We start from the raw sequence: 22,083 nt of genomic DNA, 5'->3' as shown, positions 1-22,083 counted from the left end.
TCTTTCTAAGCCTTAGTTTCTTACCTGTAAAATGAGAATTCTAACAGTACCTACTTCATAGTTTGTTGAAGGAATACGTAAAATAAAGTACAATGTCCATGAAGAGCCTAACATAGTGCCTAGCATACAGCTAAAGAATGTTAACTTACTTCTACTGAGATGATAAGTTTATATGTGTGTTAATATAATCATTATGTTAATGTGGTGAGCAGGAGGAATCAATTGTAGACCTCAGGATTATATGCCTGATACTAATTGTCCTGGATTTCTTCAGTTAATCATAGATGCTCTTTTTAAAAAAAACTCTGGGAACAGATTTTCTTCTTAGAAATAATACTTCCTAAAAAGTGTAAACTTTGGGGCTTCCCTGGTGGCGCACTGGTTGAGAGTCTGCCTGCCGATGCAGGGGACACGGGTTCGGACCCCGGTCCCGGAAGATCCCACATGCCATGGAGCGGCTGGGCCCATGAGCCATGGCCGCTGAGCCTGCGTGTCCGGAGCCTTGCTCCGCAACAGGAGAGGCCACAACAGTGAGAGGCCCGCGTACCACAAAAAAAAAAAAAAAAAAAACAAGTGTAAACTTTGATATGTCCTCCATATCAAAAGCACAAGTAAAGGAAGCCTTACAGTGCTTTCATGAAAACCACATAGTAAAGCTTTAATCTACCCCAAAACTGGGGGAGCACACATTAAGTGTTATAATAACTGATTATTTTCCCATAATTACTTTAATAAATGTATCAACCATACTCACAGTTTTGTATCAGGTAAAGATGTTTACACGTGTCACATGCATCCTCCGTATGGATATGTTGTGCATTCCTTACCTTTTTTTTTTTTTGGTGGTACGCGGGCCTCTCACTGTTGTGGCCTCTCCCGTTGTGGAGCACAGGCTCCAGACGCACAGGCTCAGCGGCCATGGCTCACGGGCCCAGCCGCTCCGCGGCATGCGGGATCCTCCCGGACCGGGGCACGAACCCGTGCCCCCTGCATCGGCAGGCGGACTCTCAACCGCTGCGCCACCAGGGAAGCCCCGATTCCTTACCTTTTATTCTTTAAAATTTCATGTTTATTATCCTTTTCATCTCATCAAAGGAGAAATCAATAAAGTCTGTTTCCTTAGTCATCTTAGTCATTATCCACCCACACCATCCATCCAGGTTAAGGACATCGTGCAGACTGAGTTATTAAAGTTGACCCAAAAGAGCAATCTGTTCTAAATGACGGTCCCTGGATCTGCCACGGAACCCTGTAAATACCCTTCATTACTCTGGCGGGGCAGTATCACATTTCCTTCATGCTACTTTTGTGGCTGACACAAGTTAGGCAGTGAGATTTGGGCTTTGGATGATCCTGGTTGATTGATACAGGAACGGTCCTTCTCCAGGGACAGGTAATCACAAATTTACTTTTCAGGATAATAAGTATTCTGTTTATAGTTTTTTAAAATGTTTTTAGTTTTTAAAACTAAATAGGTTTTGAACTTATAGCTTTTTAGTTTTTTTAGTTTTAGTTTTAAGCAAGTGTTTTCAGTACCGTTGACATGAAAAAGACATTTCTTAAGGATTTAATTGTAGTTCTCAATTACACTGTATCATGGGGTTTGTTTAAGACCCTCTATAATCCACCATACATACATTGTTTTGGATGGTCAAGAACTTGCCTCTGCTGTGTTATTCTCATTAGCAAAGGTTAGAAAATAATACAAGTCTCTATTCTTTAAAAAATAAGATATAGAGGATTGTTGTTTTTTCATCTGATACTTGAGGGGAATACCTCAATATAAATCTATAAACTTTAAGCAAAACTCATTGAAAATTTGGTATATGTCAGAAATTTCTTTTAAAGAATAAAAATCTAAAGCAATCTGGAAAAATACAAAAATTTTATATGAATCTACTAGCACAGAAATTCTCACATGCTTATCCTCCAAGTGAAGACTTCCTGTCATAGATCTTCCAGATTCCTTGGCATTCCTGTGGATCACCTCAATGTGAGTAAACTGTTTCTATAACTGAGTGACTGAATTAAGAAAACAGCTGAAGGCAAGCACAAGATCATGTTCAAACCACAATAAACACATGTGTTAGATGGGCCACTCAACTTTATGGGGAAGGCTTAAGACATGTAAACTTGTGTTTACTTGTCACTTATGAAATTTGTTTTTAACTATGTTGGATATATTTTTTAAGTTTTAAAAAGTATTCTTTGTACCAGTAAACTCTGGTAAAATCTAAACTAGGAGGTTTGTGGTGTAATGTTTATACAATTACTAAGATGATATGCAGGGTAGGGGCTACATTACTTGGGAGCAGAAACCAATTTTAAAAAACTAGAATCTAGGGCTTCCCTGGTGGCACAGTGGTTGACAGTCCACCTGCCAATGCAGGGGACACGGGTTCGTGCCCCAGTCCGGGAAGATCCCACATGCTGCGGAGCGGCTGGGCCCGTGAGCCATGGCTGCTGAGCCTGCGCGTCCGGAGCCTGTGCTCTGCAACAGGAGAGGCCACAACAGTGAGAGGCCCGCGTACAGCAAAAAAACAAAACAAAACAAAACAAAAAAACTAGAATCTAGAATACAAGGTTGATATACTGTAAGCAAGGTATCCACAGTTGCTGAATATTATTTATTTGAAATATTTATATGCACCTTTTTTTTCAAAGAGCTCAAAAAATTTTGTACACTATCTGTATTTGAAAATGTTACAGTAAAAATGAAAGAAAGATTACTGCTATTCAGAAATTCTTTGACTCTTTTTGCCGTAACTTTTTTTTTTTTTGGCATTTTAAACTGATTTTAATTCTTCCTATTGATTCCTAATTCCACTGCCCAACCAACTCTAGTTTATCTTTCAGTATGGGTCTCCTTCCACCTCAGTGTTCTATACTTGAGTGAAAGGTAGGATACCAGGCTTATCATGGAACAGTTTGCAAGGAAGCAGAAATATGTTCACTTACAGTGTGTGCAGACATTTCCCTTTGGAAAATCAAATTGTAGCACATCTTTGTGCTAAATGAAATGGAGGTTTTACTTTTTCCTGTCCTGACTCAAGACTTAGCAGCACTTATATTCATTATGCATCAAGATCTGAAAGGGATAGTGGTGGAAGATCCTCTCTTTAAATAAAAAGAAATCGTTGGAGGACCTACCTAAATAGAAAATGCAGAAACACAATTAAGTAGTCTTGAGGTTAATTTCAGCACAGATAAGAGAGCAAACAACCCTGTACACTGAAGATCTAGATTAATGCAGTAATGAAAGTAACCTATCCATATAACTCAGTTATTCTTGTGCCCTCTTCCCTCCTCAGTAATAGTGCTTTCAGTCTGGATTATTTTAAAGTTTTCCTCAATAGTCTTTTTCATTTTGCCTGTGTAAACTCAAAGTTCCTTAACAAAAGGTATAGTGAAGCTTCTGATTTGATCATAATAAACAAATTTTATATCTATTCAATATACTATAGGGAGTCTCAAGGTGACTGAAAAAGGTAAAAAGATCTCTTAGTAAATGCCATGAAGGCAGGAATTCTGGTATATTTTGTGCACTGCTTTATACCCAGTACCTGGTACACAGTAGGCATTAGATAAATATTTGTTGAATGAATGGGAAGAAATTCTACAAGTATTGTGTGATTTAATTAAGAAAGGTAGATTTAAATCAATGTATTTTATGCTACCCAAATCTAAGAATGACCCTTAAAAAAAAAAAAAAAACCAATGGCATTTATCTGAATTTTCAAAACCCAGGCTTCTACCAAGACTGAAATAATGGGGTTAACTTTTTTTTTCCAAATTCATATTCTGAAAATATATGAAATTAATATCAAAGAGCCTATACTTTGACAAAGTAGGTTTTTGAGCAGATGTTGGTTTGGCTAAGGATTCTCTTTTATTGTTCGGCAATGCTTGTAAAAGAAGAAATCTGGCATAGACTTTTTCAAAATAATATACAAAAAAAAGTTATTCCAGGTACTAAAAAATGAATAGGAGTTGTAATGTGTTACATTATACAGTAATTTTGACTTTTAAACAGTATCTGATTAGTTTTTTTTCTGAAAAAGTTTGTTCAAACTAATCTGTTACTGGGTTTATTCTCAGACTGATGGCTTTTTCCTCTCCATTTTTTCTGTGATCTCTATCTAGTTAACAACTTTTAATGTTAGTTATCTTCTCTGCTTTTGCTAAGCCTTTGGACAAACAGTTAAAAAAAAAAAACAAAAAACCTCTCAGCTTTGGGGTTTGAGGTCCAAAATGTTGGACCTCACTTTCATACTGGCTTTTCATAGACAAATTTCCTAAAATGTATCAGTGGTTAAATGAGAGTAAATTTCCCATGAATTAGAGTTAATTCTCTTACCTTCTATGTAGTTCAGGGAACTCTACTCAGTGCTCTGTGGTGACCTAAATGGGAAGGAAATCCAAAAAAGAGGGGATATATGTATATGTATGGCTGATGCACTTTGCTGTACAGTAGAAACTAACACAGCATTGTAAAGCAGCTATACTCCAATAAAAATTAATTATTAAAAAAAATTAAGTTAATTCTCTTAAAAATTAAGTATTTTGATATATTTCAAAAAATAATGCCATTTTATTTGACAGATGGAATGTGTTATAATGAATTTAGTATTAATTCCAAACATAAATCAATAAACAACTTAGGCCTCTAGCTGTAAGTGAAATTCTATAGGTAGGAAAACTGACTGACCCCCACCTCCCATAGGTGCTGTCCTGCTGTGGAATCCCTTTGCTCAGTTTTCTCCTATCCAATCAGGTGGAATGTTTCACAGGCACATGGTTTATACAGCTCAAAATAACTTGGGACCTGTGAGCTAACAAATGCTCTGGCTCTGGTGGTGACAGGTTGTCCAGCTTCTAACAGCCATCTTCACTGAACCTAAGGTTAACTCCTCACTCTATGGACGGCTACTCTCCATTTCCAAGGGTGTGAAGAATTTTCTTTTTCTCCTGTGCTTTCATCTAAAAGTTCTCCTTGGATAATTATCATCACGGTGGAGTGCTTGGTTTGGACATCCTCATCTGGGTCAACTAAAAAAAGAAAGGTAATATCCAGATTTAAGTTCTCAAGTATGTTTTGATAACAAGAAACTGACAATGGGAAAGGGATATTTGCGAGACCTAATTACTGTTGCTTAGAGTGAAACCGAGGATAACTTTCTAATTACATATGATGGGACACAAAATTACATGAAAAATAAAGTTTTCTATGTGGTCAAATTTTGAAGGGGACTGATGAGACCCTCAGAGATCACAGCCTACTCGGGTCCTAAAGGAAAATATCTTAACAGAGGAAGTCGTGGCATGTGTATTATCATTGGCATTTTCCATACATTCATTTATTAAAATTACGGTGTTTGTATAGAGAATATGTGTGCAATACCTATTTCCTTTTAAAAGGAAATCAAATCTAAAATAATATGACTCCATAGTTAAAGACTTTCATTTAACATCTTTTTTATCATGTAAAAGGATATGCTTGCTATATTTAGTGTTGGGAGATCTGCTCCCTGGATTAATGTACACAACAGCTGCAGCAAGTCTTGCTCAAAGGACATTGCTCTTTCTTTCTCCTTTCTCTCCCCCTCTCTCTCTTTCTCTCCCCCTCTCTCTCTCTCTCCCTCCCTCCTTCCCTTTTCAGCTGCATCAGAAAGACACTTGACAGTCAGTGGCAAGTGTTTGGCTTGGTACATTGCACTATTAGCAGTAATTAGATGCACAACTTGAATTATATTTTAATAACCGTATAAACAAAGATAAAGAAAACATGAGTTAATCTGTATTTCCATTCCCAAAAAGTGAACATTACAGTAAGGGTGCTAAGAAATTTTATTATCTTATCAACAGATTTTTTTACTCACACTTGTTAAAGATACTAACATTGATCAGTTTGAAAGAAACAAAACAGCTAACCAGTTTCCTTTCTCAAAAAATTATTATTCAACTACTTTCACATTGGTAATGATGAAATGAATTCTACAAGCTCTAAATTTAAAAATTATTTTAACTTTTTAGTCTCTCCTTAATAACTCTTAACTTCACATAAAATCCATATAATCCTTTCCTAGGAAATAATAGCTATAATAAATAAATAAATAATAAATAAAATAATAGCTATTTTCTAGATATAATAAACATATTTTTAAACAAAAATTAAGATATGCTGTCTGATGCACCATTTGACAATAATCACAATATTTAAAATCAAGGCCATCCCATGAAATCTGAAATATATGCACACTATACTTACTTTGTCGTGACACAAAATTATAAACATTACAGAATCTTATAATAATGGAGTATGAAACAAACAGTTGGACATTATCCAAATTCTGGAGGTTTGTCTCTATTCCCACTTGTAGAATATGGCTAATGCTATTGGAACTCCTAACAACGTATTAAAGCGCCAGTGTTCCATATGTGTATAATTTAGAATACAGACTCTACTACAGACTCTAATACATCTATTGTATAATAGAATATAGTTTCTAGCTTACAAAGGCACACATTCAATGGAATGGACTCAGAACCACAATTCATGGACACAAGAAATTGAATGAATTTTTATCCCAACAGGGTTTTGGAATTCATAGAGATGGTTTTTCAAACTTATTTTTGAAGAAACGGGACTACAAGTAAATTAGGTTTCACTGTGAAAGGACTTTAATGAACTAATGTTAGTACATGAAAAGGTGACAGCTAAATTTTTTAGGTTAACTCCTGGATGCAATAGGAGTAATGAACTCAGCTCATTAACCTGAAAATAGAAGATGAATGAGACTGCTAACCCCAGAATAATTAGTCTCCTCATTGACATTGAGATTTGACAAAGGCATTGCTTGTAGCATGGTGTTATTGCCTATAACAAGCCAAAAACATGAAAAGATTTTCTTATCTCTTTCCTTCTCTTAAGAGATATAGAAGGATTAAACACCACAGAAATATTTTCTTAAATTTTTATGGTGCTTTACAGCTGACAAAGAGCTTTTAAAACTGCTAAGGCCTTGGGCTTTTGCTTAAAGGGAACAACCCATGTACAGACAAAATGGTGTGTTAAGAAATTTAAGAACATATTTTCAGCAGTTACATTTTTGGTGGGCACAAAAGTTGGTGTGACTATTTACCTGCAGTCACTGAAGAGTTCCTACAGCTCATGTATAACTAGAGTCACCTTGACAAGCTCTGTATAGACTGTGTGCTACATAGCCCTCCACTTGGAGTCACAATGCACCCCACGGTCTGAGAGAGGCCCAGCAGAGCCTTCACACCAAGGGCTGGAACTAGAACTAGATCTTGAGATCACAAGCCAAATTGGGGTCCTTGCTCCTCTTCCAATCTAGCAAATGTGTCAACTAGGGAAGTTATCATTTTTCAAATCCTTAAACACCTAAAGAAAATGGACCCAAATATTAAGAGGCCGAGGAAGGATGAAAATGTTTACATTTTTTTTCTTATTTAAAATGAATCTTTGAGTTAATGGGGATTGACAAAGTTTTCTCATTTGGGACTTCGGTATAAGAGTTAAGTTCATCATGAATGGTGAATTGAGAGTGAAATAAAACCTCATTTTTGTGACTACCACCAAACCCTTTTTTTGGTCCTAGATTCCTGAAGCCATCTTACTTGGCTTCATTACCTTTTTTAAGGGTCACAGAATTTACTTCCATACTATTTATTTGCTATATTTCAGATTAAATACTAACTTTGGGCTCTGGTTTTGGTATCCTTTACACTAGTGCTCCCCTACAGAAAAGGATTACCTTAAATTTGTATAGTGTTCTACATTTCTAAAGTTCCTTCACAAACAAACCTATGAAGTAAGCAGCGTAGTTCTGCTCCTCAGTTTAGAGGTGAGTTAATTAAAGATGTCTATCTTTTCCTATTCCAGCTCTCTAGCCAAATAACTATTAAATATTAGACAGTTTCTGTGTTCCCCTAGAAACCAGATTTGTTTTCTCATTTAATATCTAAGAATATTTCATAGCCAGAAAACTTCAGTATTCATGTTTTAATCCAAGTTACTTCATATTAGGTTTTGCCAATTCTCCGGTCAATGCCCCAATTTAAATGCTCATATTATAACCAAAAGATGAGTTTATAACTCATGTTATTTCCAACAAGGTCTTCTCAGAACCTACAGAAGAATAGTGTTAACATGACTTGAGAAATATGCCCAAAGGTATCAGCATTAAGTTTTGTTTTTGTAAACAAGACTCTTAACATTTTCAGCAAGTTCTTAGGTCAGATCCTCTTTTCAGCAAAATTCGTAGGGAAAAAATATAGATATTTAGCAAAAGAAAGTGAAGAACATTCAATAAGCATTCTATGTGGCTAAATTAGTTTACATGATTTACTAAAGTTGGTCTTGATGACACATTAACTGCTTCATTTCAAACCTAAGACCATTTCATCAAAAGCACAATCTGTTTTCAATGGCATTTATTCATTCTTAGTTTGAAAGCAGTGTAATATCTGTTTCAATTTATAGTAAGCAGAAAGAAGGAAGCAATGTCCAATGTCACCTAAACACACCAGTTGAAATGTCTAAGAGAACTTTGACATTTGTCAAATGAAATGTTTAAGAGAACCCTTCCTAAAACTTGCTCCTGCCTCATCCCAGTAAATAATTCCACCACTCATCTAGTTGCTTAGGCCATAAATACTGGAGTCATTCTTGACTCTGGTCTTTCTCTTGTACCCTACTTTCAATCCATCAGCAAATCATACTGGCTCTATTTTCAAAAGATATCTCAAATCTGACCATTTCTCGCCATCTTCCTCTAATACTACACATTGATCCAAACCAGCATCATCTCTTGCATTCTTTGCATAGCAGCCACAATTGAACTTTTTCAAAACCATGTAATCTGCTTCAAAAAACTTTAAAATGGTTTCCCATTCACACATTTAGTAAAACTCAGAGTCTTTCCCATGGTCTGAAAGATCTTACATGCTCTAGCCTTCCACTCTTCTTTCTCACTCACCTCCTGGCCCACTGGGCTGGACTTGGACACACCAAACATTCACCTCCCTTGGCCTTGACACTTACTTCTTCCTCCCAGATGGTCACATGACTAACTTCTCCACTGCATGAGAAGCTTTGCCTGACATTCCTAGCCAAAATATCAGTAGCACACCTTCTTCTCTACCTAATCATTCTCTATTCCCTTGCCCTACTTTATTTTTCTTCTTAACATTTATATCTTCCCTACTAGAATGTCAACTCCATGAGGGCAAGGACTTTGTCTTTTGTTCACTGATGAATCCTCAGGGCCTAGAAGGGTGCCTGGCACATAGTAAATGCTCAGTTAATATTTATTGGATGAATAAATGAAAGCTGGGTTATCCATAATAGCTCTTGGGTTTTTTAAAAGTATAACTTTTATAACAGATAGTTTTAAAATTAATGCTTGAAAGAGAAGGTAATACATTTTCATATTTCCTATTTTAGGTAATATTTATCAGTTTAACAATTTACACATGCATTGCCACCTGAGAACCATCTGAGATGGAATTGTTATTATACCATTTGATAGATGAGGATAATTGAGATTCAGATGCATTAAGTGACTTGCTCAAAATAGCAAAGTTATTTAGTGTTGGAGCTGGGATTCAAACCCAGGTTTTTTATTATAATCAGATGTTCTTTGATCCTTCTGGTACGAAAACAAAGCATAATTCCAGTTATTTTATCCACCATAAATAAATTTTTATTTGAAAGTCACTTTGAAGTTATTACTGCTTTTACCAGTTTATATTTTTTCTTTGTGTCTGTAAGTTTCCTTTGTAAATATGATTTCTATTTATCTGTCTTACTTTAGCCTGAAACTTTAAAAAAAGATAAACAACCAAAGATTTAGTAGGAAATTCTAATGAACAAAAGAATTCAACAGATATTTTCTGATCACCTTCTGTGTGCTGTGTGTGTACAGAGATGAGGGTGTACAAAACAAAATAAGGTAGACAGAAAAGTAAATAGGCAAATATGTATTGTAATAAGTGCTGTGTTTGGGGGTTAGGACAGTGAATTATGGCACCACACTGGAGAGGTACCCAGCCCAGAAAAAAGAAGAAATCCCAGGGCCAACTCTCAGCTAAGAACTGAAGATTGTATACGACTTGGCCCACTAAGATAGTGAAAAGAGGTGGAGAAAGGGAGCAGCCTGAGCAAAGAGGATATGTACAAAGATCTGAAGGCAGCACAGTTTGTTCATGAGACTATGCATATTTCATAGAATACAGATACGCTGAATTAACTACAAGTTCAAGTTCAGTTTCTCTTCAAAGTGTGTCCTTGGACCAAGTCACATCACTAGTTCTACTTCTACTTCTTATCATGGTATGGTATGTGGCCACAGTTGTTAAATAATAGTAACTACCATATATTGAACATTTACTAGATGCCAAGCACATTAATCACCCTTCAACTTATGAAATAGCTACTGTTATTACCCCTGTTTTACAAACAAGCCAACTGAGGCTTACAGAGGTTAAGTAACTTTCTTGAGTTTATACAGCTAGGAACTGTCAGAACTAGGATTTGAACCAGATCTATCTAACTCCAAAGTGTTAGGTAACAACTGTTACATTCAAACATTAAAGAAATCCTTAATTTTGAATGCTTGAAATTTTTGTTATAATAATTTCTCATGACTATAAGCATCAGAACAGGCACACATTTACACCTCAACTGGCTCCTTTTTTTTTTTGGCCGCACCGCAGGGCATGTGAGATCTTGATTCCCCAACCAAGGATCGAACCGTGCCCCCTGTAGTGGAAGCACAGAGTCTTAACCACTAGACCGCCAGGGTAGTCCTACTGGCTCCTTTTCTTTAAAAAACAACAACAAAGAAATAGTTGTAGAGAGAAGTGATTACTTTTATGCGTATTTTCTTCTCTATTTTCACCATACATATAAACTTTTTGGAAGTTCTTCAACATTAACATCACCTTTACCCATGTACTGTTTTTTACTAATATCAGTTGAGTGCTCATTATAGTGGCTGGCCCTGTTTTACGAGATTTGCAATCATAATGTTATTAATCCTCACTCCCTTGGGAAATAGACATTATCCATGTTTTACAGACGAGGAATCCAAAGATCAAAGAAGTTAAGTAATTTTCTCAAAGTCACACAACTGCTAGGAGATGAAGCCAGAATTTGAAAACAGATTTATCTGATTCCAAAGCCAATGTTCACTCCATGTTGCCTCAAGATAAAAGCCATCTTGAAGAGTTAGAGACAAAGTTACATTAAAACACAATATACAGTAATGTCTAACTAATAGAGAAAAGACCATCCTGATTTTTATAAAGCACTGAATTTCCCCCCTGTATATACAGAATTTCTGTATATACAGAAACTCAAACTTGGTTAATGGGATAGTTGATTTACAAATGGAAAGGATTTTCAATCAGTATATTAATTACATTTTCAAATAGCATTTTGCACCTTATTTCAATATCTTTAACTGTTCCTCTATAAAGTTAATGCACAAGGAGACAAATTTTCAGCTGGGATCTCAATTACATTTTCATATACTATTTTGTATATCATTCACTGTGCTTCAAAATTTAAAATAGCCATATAGTTCTATTTAATGAGCATATCATAATTTAACTAATTTCTAATTGGGCATGGTTCCAATTTTTTAATATTATCATCCATACTATGATGAATATCTTTGTAGATAAATCTTTGCGTCCATCCAACCCCATTGCATTTTCAATTAATCTTTTTTTAAGGCACAATAAAGCTCACCCAAACAAGCGGCTCCAGTAGTGTTAATCTCAGGCTATGGAAGCATATGAAAAAACATTTTGCTGTAGGTGATCCTTTTAGCCATCTTTAATTGTCCTCTCAAGGTGATTGCCTACCTTGTCAATTTAGAGGTTAGTTTTAGATAGCACTCTAAAAGTTTGAGAACTAGGGCAGTCCCTAGGAAGCCCTATTTGTAATATTTTGTGATATTACAAATAATTTTATTTATGATATGAAGCTGTCATATAAAAGAAAGAAGAACTATTAGCTGAAATAAATTTTGTCATAGAATGTTAAAGCCAGAAAATACTTAGGAGATTACTTTCCTCTCCATCTTCCAAGCACAAGGCACACAGTAGCCAAGAATGGCAGATAGTCTTCATCTCCATTACCATTTCTGAGTGGTTGGTGGTGGCTGAGGGACTGGAGAGTTAAAAAAGTGAAGGTCAATGGGAAGAATACTGTAATCAGTTAGCTGCATCTCTTAAGGAGGAGAGAGAGGAGTAACAGCCTATGGGTTACAAGCTTGCTATCCTTGTAGTAAATGTGTGAATGAATAAATGGGTATAACATTAATAATATGAAAGTAGTTTGCATTACCAAAATTTCTAGTCCAAGGGGCTTTGAACTAAAGTTATTGAACTATTTGTATAAGACTTTACAAATTATTTATTTTTGAATAAATATACCCATATAATTTATGTTAATATATAACTGATTAGAATATACTCGTATAATTACTATTTAAAATTAAGAAAAGGGTATACAGGGCTTCCCTGGTGGTGCAGTGGTTGAGAGTCCGCCTGCCGATGCACGGGACACGGGTTCGTGCCCCGGTCCGGGAAGATCCCACATGCTGCGGAGCGGCTGGGCCCGTGAGCCATGGCCACTGAGCCTGCGCGTCCGGAGCCTGTGCTCCACAACGGGAGAGGCCACAACAGTGAGAGGCCCGCATACCGCAAGAAAAAAAAAAAAAAAAGAAAAGGGTATACAGTGAAAAGTGTCCTGTCTTGCACCCCACTTCCCTGTCTTCCATATCCCCTCTTCACCAATGTTAATTTAAGAGATTTTTTTTAAACCTAGGCTCTAACTCACACCTTTGTAGAAATTAAAATAATTATACCTTATTTGAAAAAGCTAAATCATTATAGTTTTCCAGAGCACACTGAGCCTAAAAACAACACTGAATTTAAACAACTTGTCTCTAGTCATAAAATAAAAGCATTATTTATTTTCATGAGCTAGGTCAAGTTTATATTTTCGGTAACTAGATGAGATTATATTGTCAACATCTTTTAATTTCTGTTATTTTATTACATTCAGAGTAAGGGGGAGAGGATGGAGAGAAAACTCTCTGTGTATGAAAGCACTTTAAAACTAAAAACCCTTTACAGATATTATCAAAATTATGTTTAGAAACTGTATTTAATATCTCTATAGTTATAGCATAGCTTTCAAAATTAAACTTGTATTTAAATAATTTAATAAAGTGATAATCACCATGTTTTTATTTCCAATTTCAGGGGAACCTCATTCAGTTCCTCTCCATTTTACAATATGAGAATAATAACCTTTAAGTCTTTAAAGTAAATTTTGTGAAAGTATCAAAACTAGGCAATTTTTATTTTCAGATTTAAGTTCTTAAGCATCTATCATGCTGTAATAAACACAGACTTGTTATTCTGTAGAAATGATCCAAACTTTTTGTTATTATTGTTATTTTGTGACAGCATGCAAGACGACAGCCTAGAAGCTTCTACTTCCATATCTCAGCTTCTAAGAGAGAGCTATTTAGCTGAAACTAGGCATCAGGGAAACAATGAGAGGAGTCGAGCAGAGCCTTCCTCCAACTCTTTCCATTTTGGCAGTCCTTCTGGAGCGGCTGAAGGTGGAGGAGGCCAAGATGACCTTCCAGATCTTTCAGCCTTTCTGAGCCAAGAAGAATTAGATGAAAGTGTCAATCTGGCAAGACTGGCAATCAATCATGACCCTTTGGAGAAAGCAGATGAAGCCCAAGCTAGAAGATGTTTTTCTTCTGATCAGATGAAACACTCACCCAAATCAAGTTTTGACCCTAACTTCTGCCAGGATAACTCTCGAAGTCCTACCAGCTCTAAAGAGAGCCTCCAGGAGGCAAAAAGGCCACAGTATAGTTCTGAAACCCAGTCCAAAAAAGTATTCTTAAATAAGGCTGCCGATTTTATTGAAGAGCTGTCATCCCTTTTCAAAGCCCATAGCTCCAAAAGGATTAGACCTCGTGCCTGCAAAAACCACAAGAATAAATTGGAATCTCAAAGCAAAGTTATGCAGGAAAACAGCTCCAGTTTCTCAGATCTATCAGAAAGAAGAGAAAGATCTTCTATTCCCATCCCTATCCCTGCAGATACCAGGGATAATGAAGTGAACCATGCCCTTGAACAGCAGGAAGCCAAGAGGCGCGAAGCTGAGCAGGCTGCCGGTGAGGCAGATGGGGGAGACACCACCCCAGGGTCTTCTCCTTCGTCTTTGTACTATGAAGAACCTCTGGGGCAACCTCCCCGGTTCACTCAAAAGTTACGGAGCAGAGAAGTTCCAGAAGGAACCAGAGTACAGTTGGATTGCATAGTGGTAGGAATTCCACCACCTGAAGTAAGGTAAAAATATCCCATTAGTAATGTTTGGTAATTACTTTCCATCTACTGTGATCCTCCTCATTTTATCTTTCACGTATGTGGTTTCAAAAATTATATACTCCCTTTGAGTCAGAGTTTAAAGCAACACTGTCTAATAGAAGTGTAATATTAGACATACATTCAATTTAAAATTTTCTAGTCATCACATTTCTTAAAAATCAAAAGAACTGGGTGAAATTAATTTTAAAAAATATATTATTTAACCAATATATTAAAAATATTACCGGGGCTTCCCTGGTGGCGCAGTGGTTGGGAGTCCGCCTGCCGATGCAGGGGACACGGGTTCGTGCCCCGATCCCGGAGGATCCCGCATGCCGCGGAGCGGCTGGGCCCGCGAGCCATGGCCGCGGAGCCTGTGTGTCCGGAGCCTGTGCTCCGCAACGGGAGAGGCCACAGCAGTGAGAGGCCCGCGTACCACAAAAAAAAAAAAAAAAAAAAAAAAAAAAAAAAAAATATTACCATTTCAACATGTAATCCATATAAAAATTATTAGCAGGATATTTTACATTCCTTTTGTCACCAGGGCTTCAAAACTCAATTTGAATTCTGCACTTACAGCGCATCTCAGTTTGGATGCTAAATTTTCCTAGGAAATACTTAATGTGCATTTAGATTTCAAAAAAATGTAGTTGAAAAAGTAGATTGTTAGACCCAAGTTGTTCCAAACATACTTAAAAGTTCTGTAAGAACTGAACTGAGTATCGGCTTTTACATTTAAATTAATTAAAATTAAACACAAATAAAAATTCAGTTCCTCAGATGCACTGGCCACATTTCAAGTGCCCAATACCACATGTGGCTAATGAACACGTATTAGCACAGGTCTACAGCCTGTAGCTTAAAAAACAAAGTATTTATGACCTATACTCAATGAATACCTGTGGTATTTTTTTAATTAAAAAGAAACCAAATAATAGAATAAAGTCTGATAGAATAAAGGTAGAATAAGGCTGTGACAAAGATCAATCTAAAGATTTATTTTACATGTATTTATTAAATACTTTTGATATCCACTTAATGAGCACTCTTCTCCCTAATGCCAAAGCCTTTCCCTAATATGACTGATGAGTAGAAAGGATATTCATCTTTTATGTGTCTACCATCAGCTTTTCTGTGAAGTAAGTAAAGCTTAAGCTTCAAGGCTCTTCATGTGCACAGGCTACATCTAATTTTGTGTTCTAATTTTATTTTATTTTTTTAAGAGGTCTTTACACTTTTATGAGCTTCAGGCCCCACAAAATCTGGATCCAGCCTTAACCCCCAAGGTGACATTTGCTACCTCTTATATTATAATGTAATAATATATGAATAATGTGCTGGAAATATATTACTTTTATAGAGAATTACTGGTATTTAGAGTCCTATAAGAGTTACTTTGCCTCCCTAACCACCTAATTACTACTAGAATACTATTTAACATTTGTTCTAGTTATGTAAGCAGGGCCTCATCTTCTTTTTGCAAAATATTCATATTATAGGGTAGTAATATCACTAGTATTAATAATATCTTTAATTATGTATTCCTATTGGTTAAAGGGATTTTAGTATAAAAACATATTCATATATTGAATTTTGCTTTTCAGAGTCAACATAAGGCAATATTAAATATTATTTCTACAATGGCATATACATTTTACTATTTAGCTATCCAACTGACCTCCTTGAGGGCAGGGGTTCTATTGTTTTACCTTTGGATCTTGAGCACCAAGCATGGCTTCTAGCCTACAGTAGTTATGCATAATACAGTAGTCACTAAGTTATGAGTAAACTAATGCATAAAAAAACAGGAAAACAAGAAACTCAACTTAGATTTAAATCAGGAGTGATACAGTTGGACTAAGATGTGGCAAAGGGTTGGAACTGCACAACACAGGGCAGTGTCTACCCTTCTACTCTATGCAAGCCTGATGACACTCCCTGGAACTCTGGTCAGTAATGTTGGCAAGATGTCATCATAGCACCATGATGTATACCACTCAGTGGCATCTGGTCAGTCTAAGTAAGCTGGTAAGCACTCAAGTTACGGCACACATACAACTTACTTAGATTAATCCTATCCATTCCACTAGTTTCTGGTCATAGATTGGACTCTTTCAAAAAAATTAGACCAGATCATTCAAGACTCATCCTCCCCATTCTCGACCATGACAATCTCAGATACAAAAAAGACTTCAGTGCTCCCGTGAGAAAAATTACCCAGGAAGAATTACAAAATACCCATTCCTTGAAAAACAAAGTAACCTGGTGGTCACTCAGAAACTATTTAGTCAACCAATTAGATATTTGCAAATTTAAAAGTGAAAGAAATATACACAACTTCCATGTAGCAATACTAGTTTTTACCTGGAGAGCATTTCTTCAGTGATAGAATTCATGCCTGTATCCCAACCACTGTTTCGGTGGCAGGAAATTAATATGTACTCACTAAATATTTTCTGAATTTCATGACAGTAATCATATTAAGAAAAAACTTAGGATTTTCCAAAATAGACTATTAGCTGTCATTATTTTCCTAAGTACAGAACTTATATAACTAATCACAAAGCAAATATGTATTGAGCTTTTGCTCTAAACTCAGCACTGTGACCAGTGCAATGACAGAGACGGGTATAAATGTGTCCCTGCTCTCAAGGAACTTGCAATCCAGTTAAAGAAATCAACCTAACTCTACTCAGTACTCAGTACTCTGTAATGACCTACCTGGGAAAAGAATCTAAAAATGAGTGGATATATGTATATGTACAAGTAATTTGCTATACAGGAGAAACTAACACAACATTGTAAATCAACTATACTCCAATAAAAAAATAATGATAATAAAAAGAAATCATCCTGATTTTTTTTTTTTTTTTTTTTTTTGCGGTACGCGGGCCTCTCACTGCTGTGGCCTCTTCTGTTGCGGAGCACAGGCTCTGGACGCGCAGGCTCAGCAGCCATGGCTCACGGGCCCAGCCGCTCTGCGGCATGTGGGATCCTCCCGGACCGGGGCACAAACCCGTGTCCCCTGCATCGGCAGGCGGACTCTCAACCACTGCGCCACCAGGGAAGCCCCATCCTAATTTTTATAGGACAACCATAAGACTATCAGACTTCAGAGAAGGGCTGGAGGCTAGAAAGGTCAAAGAAGACTTCAGAGACATAAGGGGATTTTAGTTGAACCTTGAAGAGTAAGAAGTTAGGTAGAAATTTAACTCATTTATTCATTCAACAAATACCTATTGAGTTACTAAAGTGACTCATTGATGGTACAAAACAATTGGGAGCTATTGGAGGTCAGGGACCTTGTTTTGAAACCAAGTCTAAAACTCTTCTAAGAGGGCAGTTCACAGTCTAATAGAGGAATCAGACAGACATATAATCAAAACATTGCAATACTGTGTAATAAGGGCTGTAACAGAAGTATGTATAGGATGCAATGGCAGCTCAAAGGAAGATGTGATATTTTGCCTGAAGAGCAGGATGAAGGAAGCATTAACGCTGGAGGTGCCACTTTAGTTGAGAAAACTAAGGGTGGAAGAGGAAAGCAAGGGGAAAGGCCTAGAGACGAACGTTTTCAGGGAACTGCAAGTACTTGGCTATGTGACGAACATGGGATAACAGGTGAGGAAAGATGAGAGAAAAGACAGAAGAAGTAGGCAGAGGGACAGGTCCTTTTAGGCCAGGTCAACTCAACATGTTTACATAAAAGTACAGATGCTGGAATAGTAATAATATCTTTAGATGACGGTGAGGAGACTGAACTAACTGGAACACAGTGGAGCCAGATGATTTCGAAAAGCCTTGAAAGCAAAGTAGAAATAGTTCAGAAGTGGTTTCAAAAGCAAGTGGAAAACATTTAAGGTTGTGTATAAGGACGTACTAAGATGAAAGGGAGAATTTAAGGAGAGTTAGTCTGGAAGAATGAGTTAGACCCCAAAAGAATGGAGCCATGAAGCCACTTAGGAAGCTGTGAAGGGTATTCCAGGCATCAGATGCTCTGATCAGACCAGGGTAGGGGTAGTGCGAAAGCAGAGAAAAGATGTGAGAGAGCAATATTTAGAACAAAAGAAACCAAGCCGAACTTGGTGAACGACTAGATAGGAAGGATGAGTCTGAAGCTGGGTACCTGAGAGAACTCTGGGGTCACTGTCAAGGTCTGAAAAACTGGAGGAGGTGGATGATTTGAGTCTGAGGAGATGGAGGGACCATATCCAGTAGACAGTCAGAAATGCAGGATTGAAGGTCAAATGAGAGGGTAGTGGAACTGGAGACATTCCAAGGAATGCCCTGGACACTGGGAAATTTGGACACAGTATCTCTGGCATTACAAAGGGACTATAAATACAGGTAACACTTGGAACTAACTTCTAGCTGTGCTAGACTGCGCCAGGGTTTTCCAACCTTCTTTTGGCAGTAATTCCTCCTCCCATTTTTCTCCCCACAGTAAATCTGTTACATTACCCCAATACATACTTCACACACACATGCACTTTTTTTTTCTTTTTTTAAAAATTTTTATTGGAGTATAGTTGCTTTACAATACTGTTAGTTTCTGCTGTATAGCAACACACACACACTTTCTAAAGATAAAATTAGTGCTTCTGGGATTGAAGAGAGTTGGGGTGGAGGGGAGCATGCAGTCCTACCTTGCTCACCACTGAAATTCCTAAAGCATCTAAGTAGAACCCAGAAGCACAGATTTTGATTTGGAGAACGCCTTTAAAAATGCATTAAAATAATGAGACACTTCGGTTTGCCATAAAGGAAAACACAGTCAAAAAGAAAAGTATCCTTTTTGCTATTTTTGCAAGAAAGTGTAATACATATACCTGGCAACTGAGGTCTAACCTTGTATGTGTGTGCCTCTTTGTGTTCTCAGTATTCTACCCATGTTTTTATAACCCTAGTTTATCAAACTGAAGAATCCTTTTTGCCTATATTTGTTGATTTCCAAGTTGACTGGGAAGAAATTGTTTTGTTTTGTAAGGGTAGGATCCCGTATCATTAAAGCTAGCTGTTTTTGAAAGCTTGTTAATCTTGAACATAGCTTCATTGGAGGAGCTGAAATACATTCATGCGTTACCCACAGATGAAAGAGTCTGCAGGAATTCACAGCAAATGGCCCTGATCCCTTTTTGTATCCTGACTCAAAATTCTTTTCCCAGGAATGTACAGCTGGGTCACACTAAGTATGTTTGCTTGTACATAACGCTCTGAAGCAGCAAAAATTTACCTTTTATAGATGCTGATATCTGCTTTGGCTATTAAGTTTTTGCTATTGCTACTTCTGGACATTTGCCTGTAAGTGGCTGCTGAGGAAATAAAAAAGGAAATAAATTAGCTGTAAAGACAAAGGATGCTTGGGAATTCCCTAGCTGTCCAGTGGTTAGGACTCCACGCTTGCACTGTCAACAGCACTGGCTAAGATCTCACAAGCCGTGTGGCGTGACCAAAAAAAAAAGACAAAGGATGTTTTAAATAATATAGGGAAATTTTAAAATATTATAAATAATTATATATGATATGTAATGTAAAATATTATGTAAACATTTTAAAACATTACATTATTTAGGGGCATTTTCTTAAACCTTTTGGGAAAATCTATATACCTTCATTTAGTCATTCATGCAACAAATATTAAGTGTTTATTAATGTGCCATGTACTGTTCCAGGCAATAGGATTAAAGCAGCAAACAAGGAAAATTCCCTGCCTTCATGGATCTTAGAATCTAGAAAAGAACACAGACAAAAATTCCAGTGATTATATAATTACAATTGTGATAAATGTTATAAAGGAGGGTGCATAAAGCCAAGGGACCAAACCTTGTGAATGGGTTGGGGAAGGTTTTCCTAAAAAGTGGTATTTAAGCTGAGACATAAAAGATGACTAGGAGTTAGGCCAGCAAAGCGGAATTTAGGGAAAAGTGTTGCAGGGTGAGGGAATGACAAATTTGAGGCAGTGAGACAGTGGTTAACTTTAAGGCATTGAAGGGACTGATGTCACCAGAACATAAAGAGTGAGGAGGAAATGGTTTGGGATAAGTTCAGAGAGGGAGGACAGAGGCTGGATTTCAAGAGCCTCCCAGAACAAGCTACTCCAAGTGGGTCCCTGGACCAGCGGGTCAGCATCACCTGGAGCCTTGGTGGATATGCAAATTTGCAGGTACGTTGGACCTACTGAGTTAGGATCTCTAGAGCGCAGGCCCAGACATCTGTGCTTTAACGAAGTGCCATTTGTTTCTGTGCTGAGAACTTCTGCAACCTCTACAGAGACCTCCTCACCCAGGGGGCTGGCCCCTTGCTCTGCTCCTTGACCTGAATGCTGTAATCTCTACTTCATGCTCCAGCACCTGCTCCTCAGTCCTTACTCCAACAGTACACCCCTCACAGCCTCTTTCTGTTGGTGTCACTCACCCTAGCAGGTGGTTCTTGGAGGTAGATCTGTTTTGAGATAGAAAACCAAGCTAACTTCTGTGGTGTCCACTTGGCCCACGGGAAAACCCACATCTATGCCCTCACAAACTTTGGAAATGTTGGCGGTTTCCAATGCAGCCCTCTCTTCTTGCTCTTCCCTCTTGGACAATGCTAACTATCATTTCACCTTAAAAGTTTTTGAGGCAAGAGCTGGGTAAAGCCGCTGTACCACCACCAACTCCAGAGGCCACAAGTCAAGACCTCCAAGGGATTCTGTAGAAGTCCCTGTCACTTGCCTATTAACCTTCTCTATTCAATCTCTAAACCTCCTCATCTATACTCCCAAAGTGGAAAAGGATCACCAGACGGAATTTTCTGAATTGTTTTACAAGTGCATTTTGAATAGATATTGAAGAATATCTTCAATATGGATATATTATAAGAATAATAGCACAAATATCTGTGTGCTGCCTTCCTATCATTTTTAAATCCACTGTCTTCCTGATCCTGTCCCTTCCTCCCTGCTCAGAGGTAACCACTAGCCCAAATCTTGTGTTTTCTCTTTAAATTTTTCTTAACAGTTTTTCTTCATAATTTTACAACGTATCCTTATGTCCTTAAACAATATTGGTACAGAAGTATTTACAGGTGAAACGACACAAAGTCCTATATTTACATTAAAATAAGTCAAAGTGGGGAAAAGAGGAAGGTATAAAAGAAACACATCTGCCGTTTGTTGAAGCTCAGTGATGCGTGCGTGGGGGTTCATAATACAGCCTCTCTACTTTGTGTACATTTGTAAGTTACCATAATAAAGTTAAAAAAAATTTTTTTTAATTTTACTGTTGTAAAATGCTCATGTAAGTGGAATTATAATGTACGTATTCTTCTGCTACTTGCATTTTTTTTCTCTAAAAAGCATACCCGTGATGCTGCGTGTAACTCTCATTCATTCACTTTCATTGCTACATAGTATTTTACTGTAAGGTGAGAGAATTGTATCACTGATGTACATATGGGTTGTTTTCAGTTATTTTCCTAATAGGAACAATGTTATTATAAATGTTATAGCATAGTCTCCTGGTGCACAAGTATGTCTAGGCATGGAATTGCTGGCAGAGCATGAACAACTTCAACTTTATAATAACACCAGATTATTTTCCAAAGGAATTGTTTCAATTTACATTCCGACCAACATTACATAAGTGTTCTGGTTGTTCTACATTGTTGCCAATATGG

The 22,083-nt window shown here is 37.1% G+C and overlaps 1 protein-coding gene across 1 annotated transcript in view; it reads left to right on the top strand.

Annotated features, from left to right (window-relative positions):
- Positions 1 to 13,510: 13,510 nt before the first annotated feature.
- The window catches only part of MYPN (myopalladin), a gene marked incomplete at both ends in the record, with an annotated part of 66,256 nt that continues 57,683 nt past the window's right edge, over positions 13,511 to 22,083 (top strand). The window contains one exon of the mRNA XM_081248666.1: positions 13,511 to 14,412. Coding sequence (XP_081104792.1) covers positions 13,511 to 14,412 — 902 coding nt within the window. The remainder of the gene's footprint in view (positions 14,413 to 22,083) is intronic.

This window comes from Mesoplodon bidens (assembly GCF_964165515.1).
Source record: "Mesoplodon bidens genome assembly, chromosome: 1".
In the NCBI taxonomy this organism is placed as follows: Eukaryota; Metazoa; Chordata; class Mammalia; order Artiodactyla; family Ziphiidae; genus Mesoplodon; species Mesoplodon bidens.
Note: the sequence above shows the minus strand (reverse complement) of the source record. Positions and strands in the feature narration are given on the sequence as shown.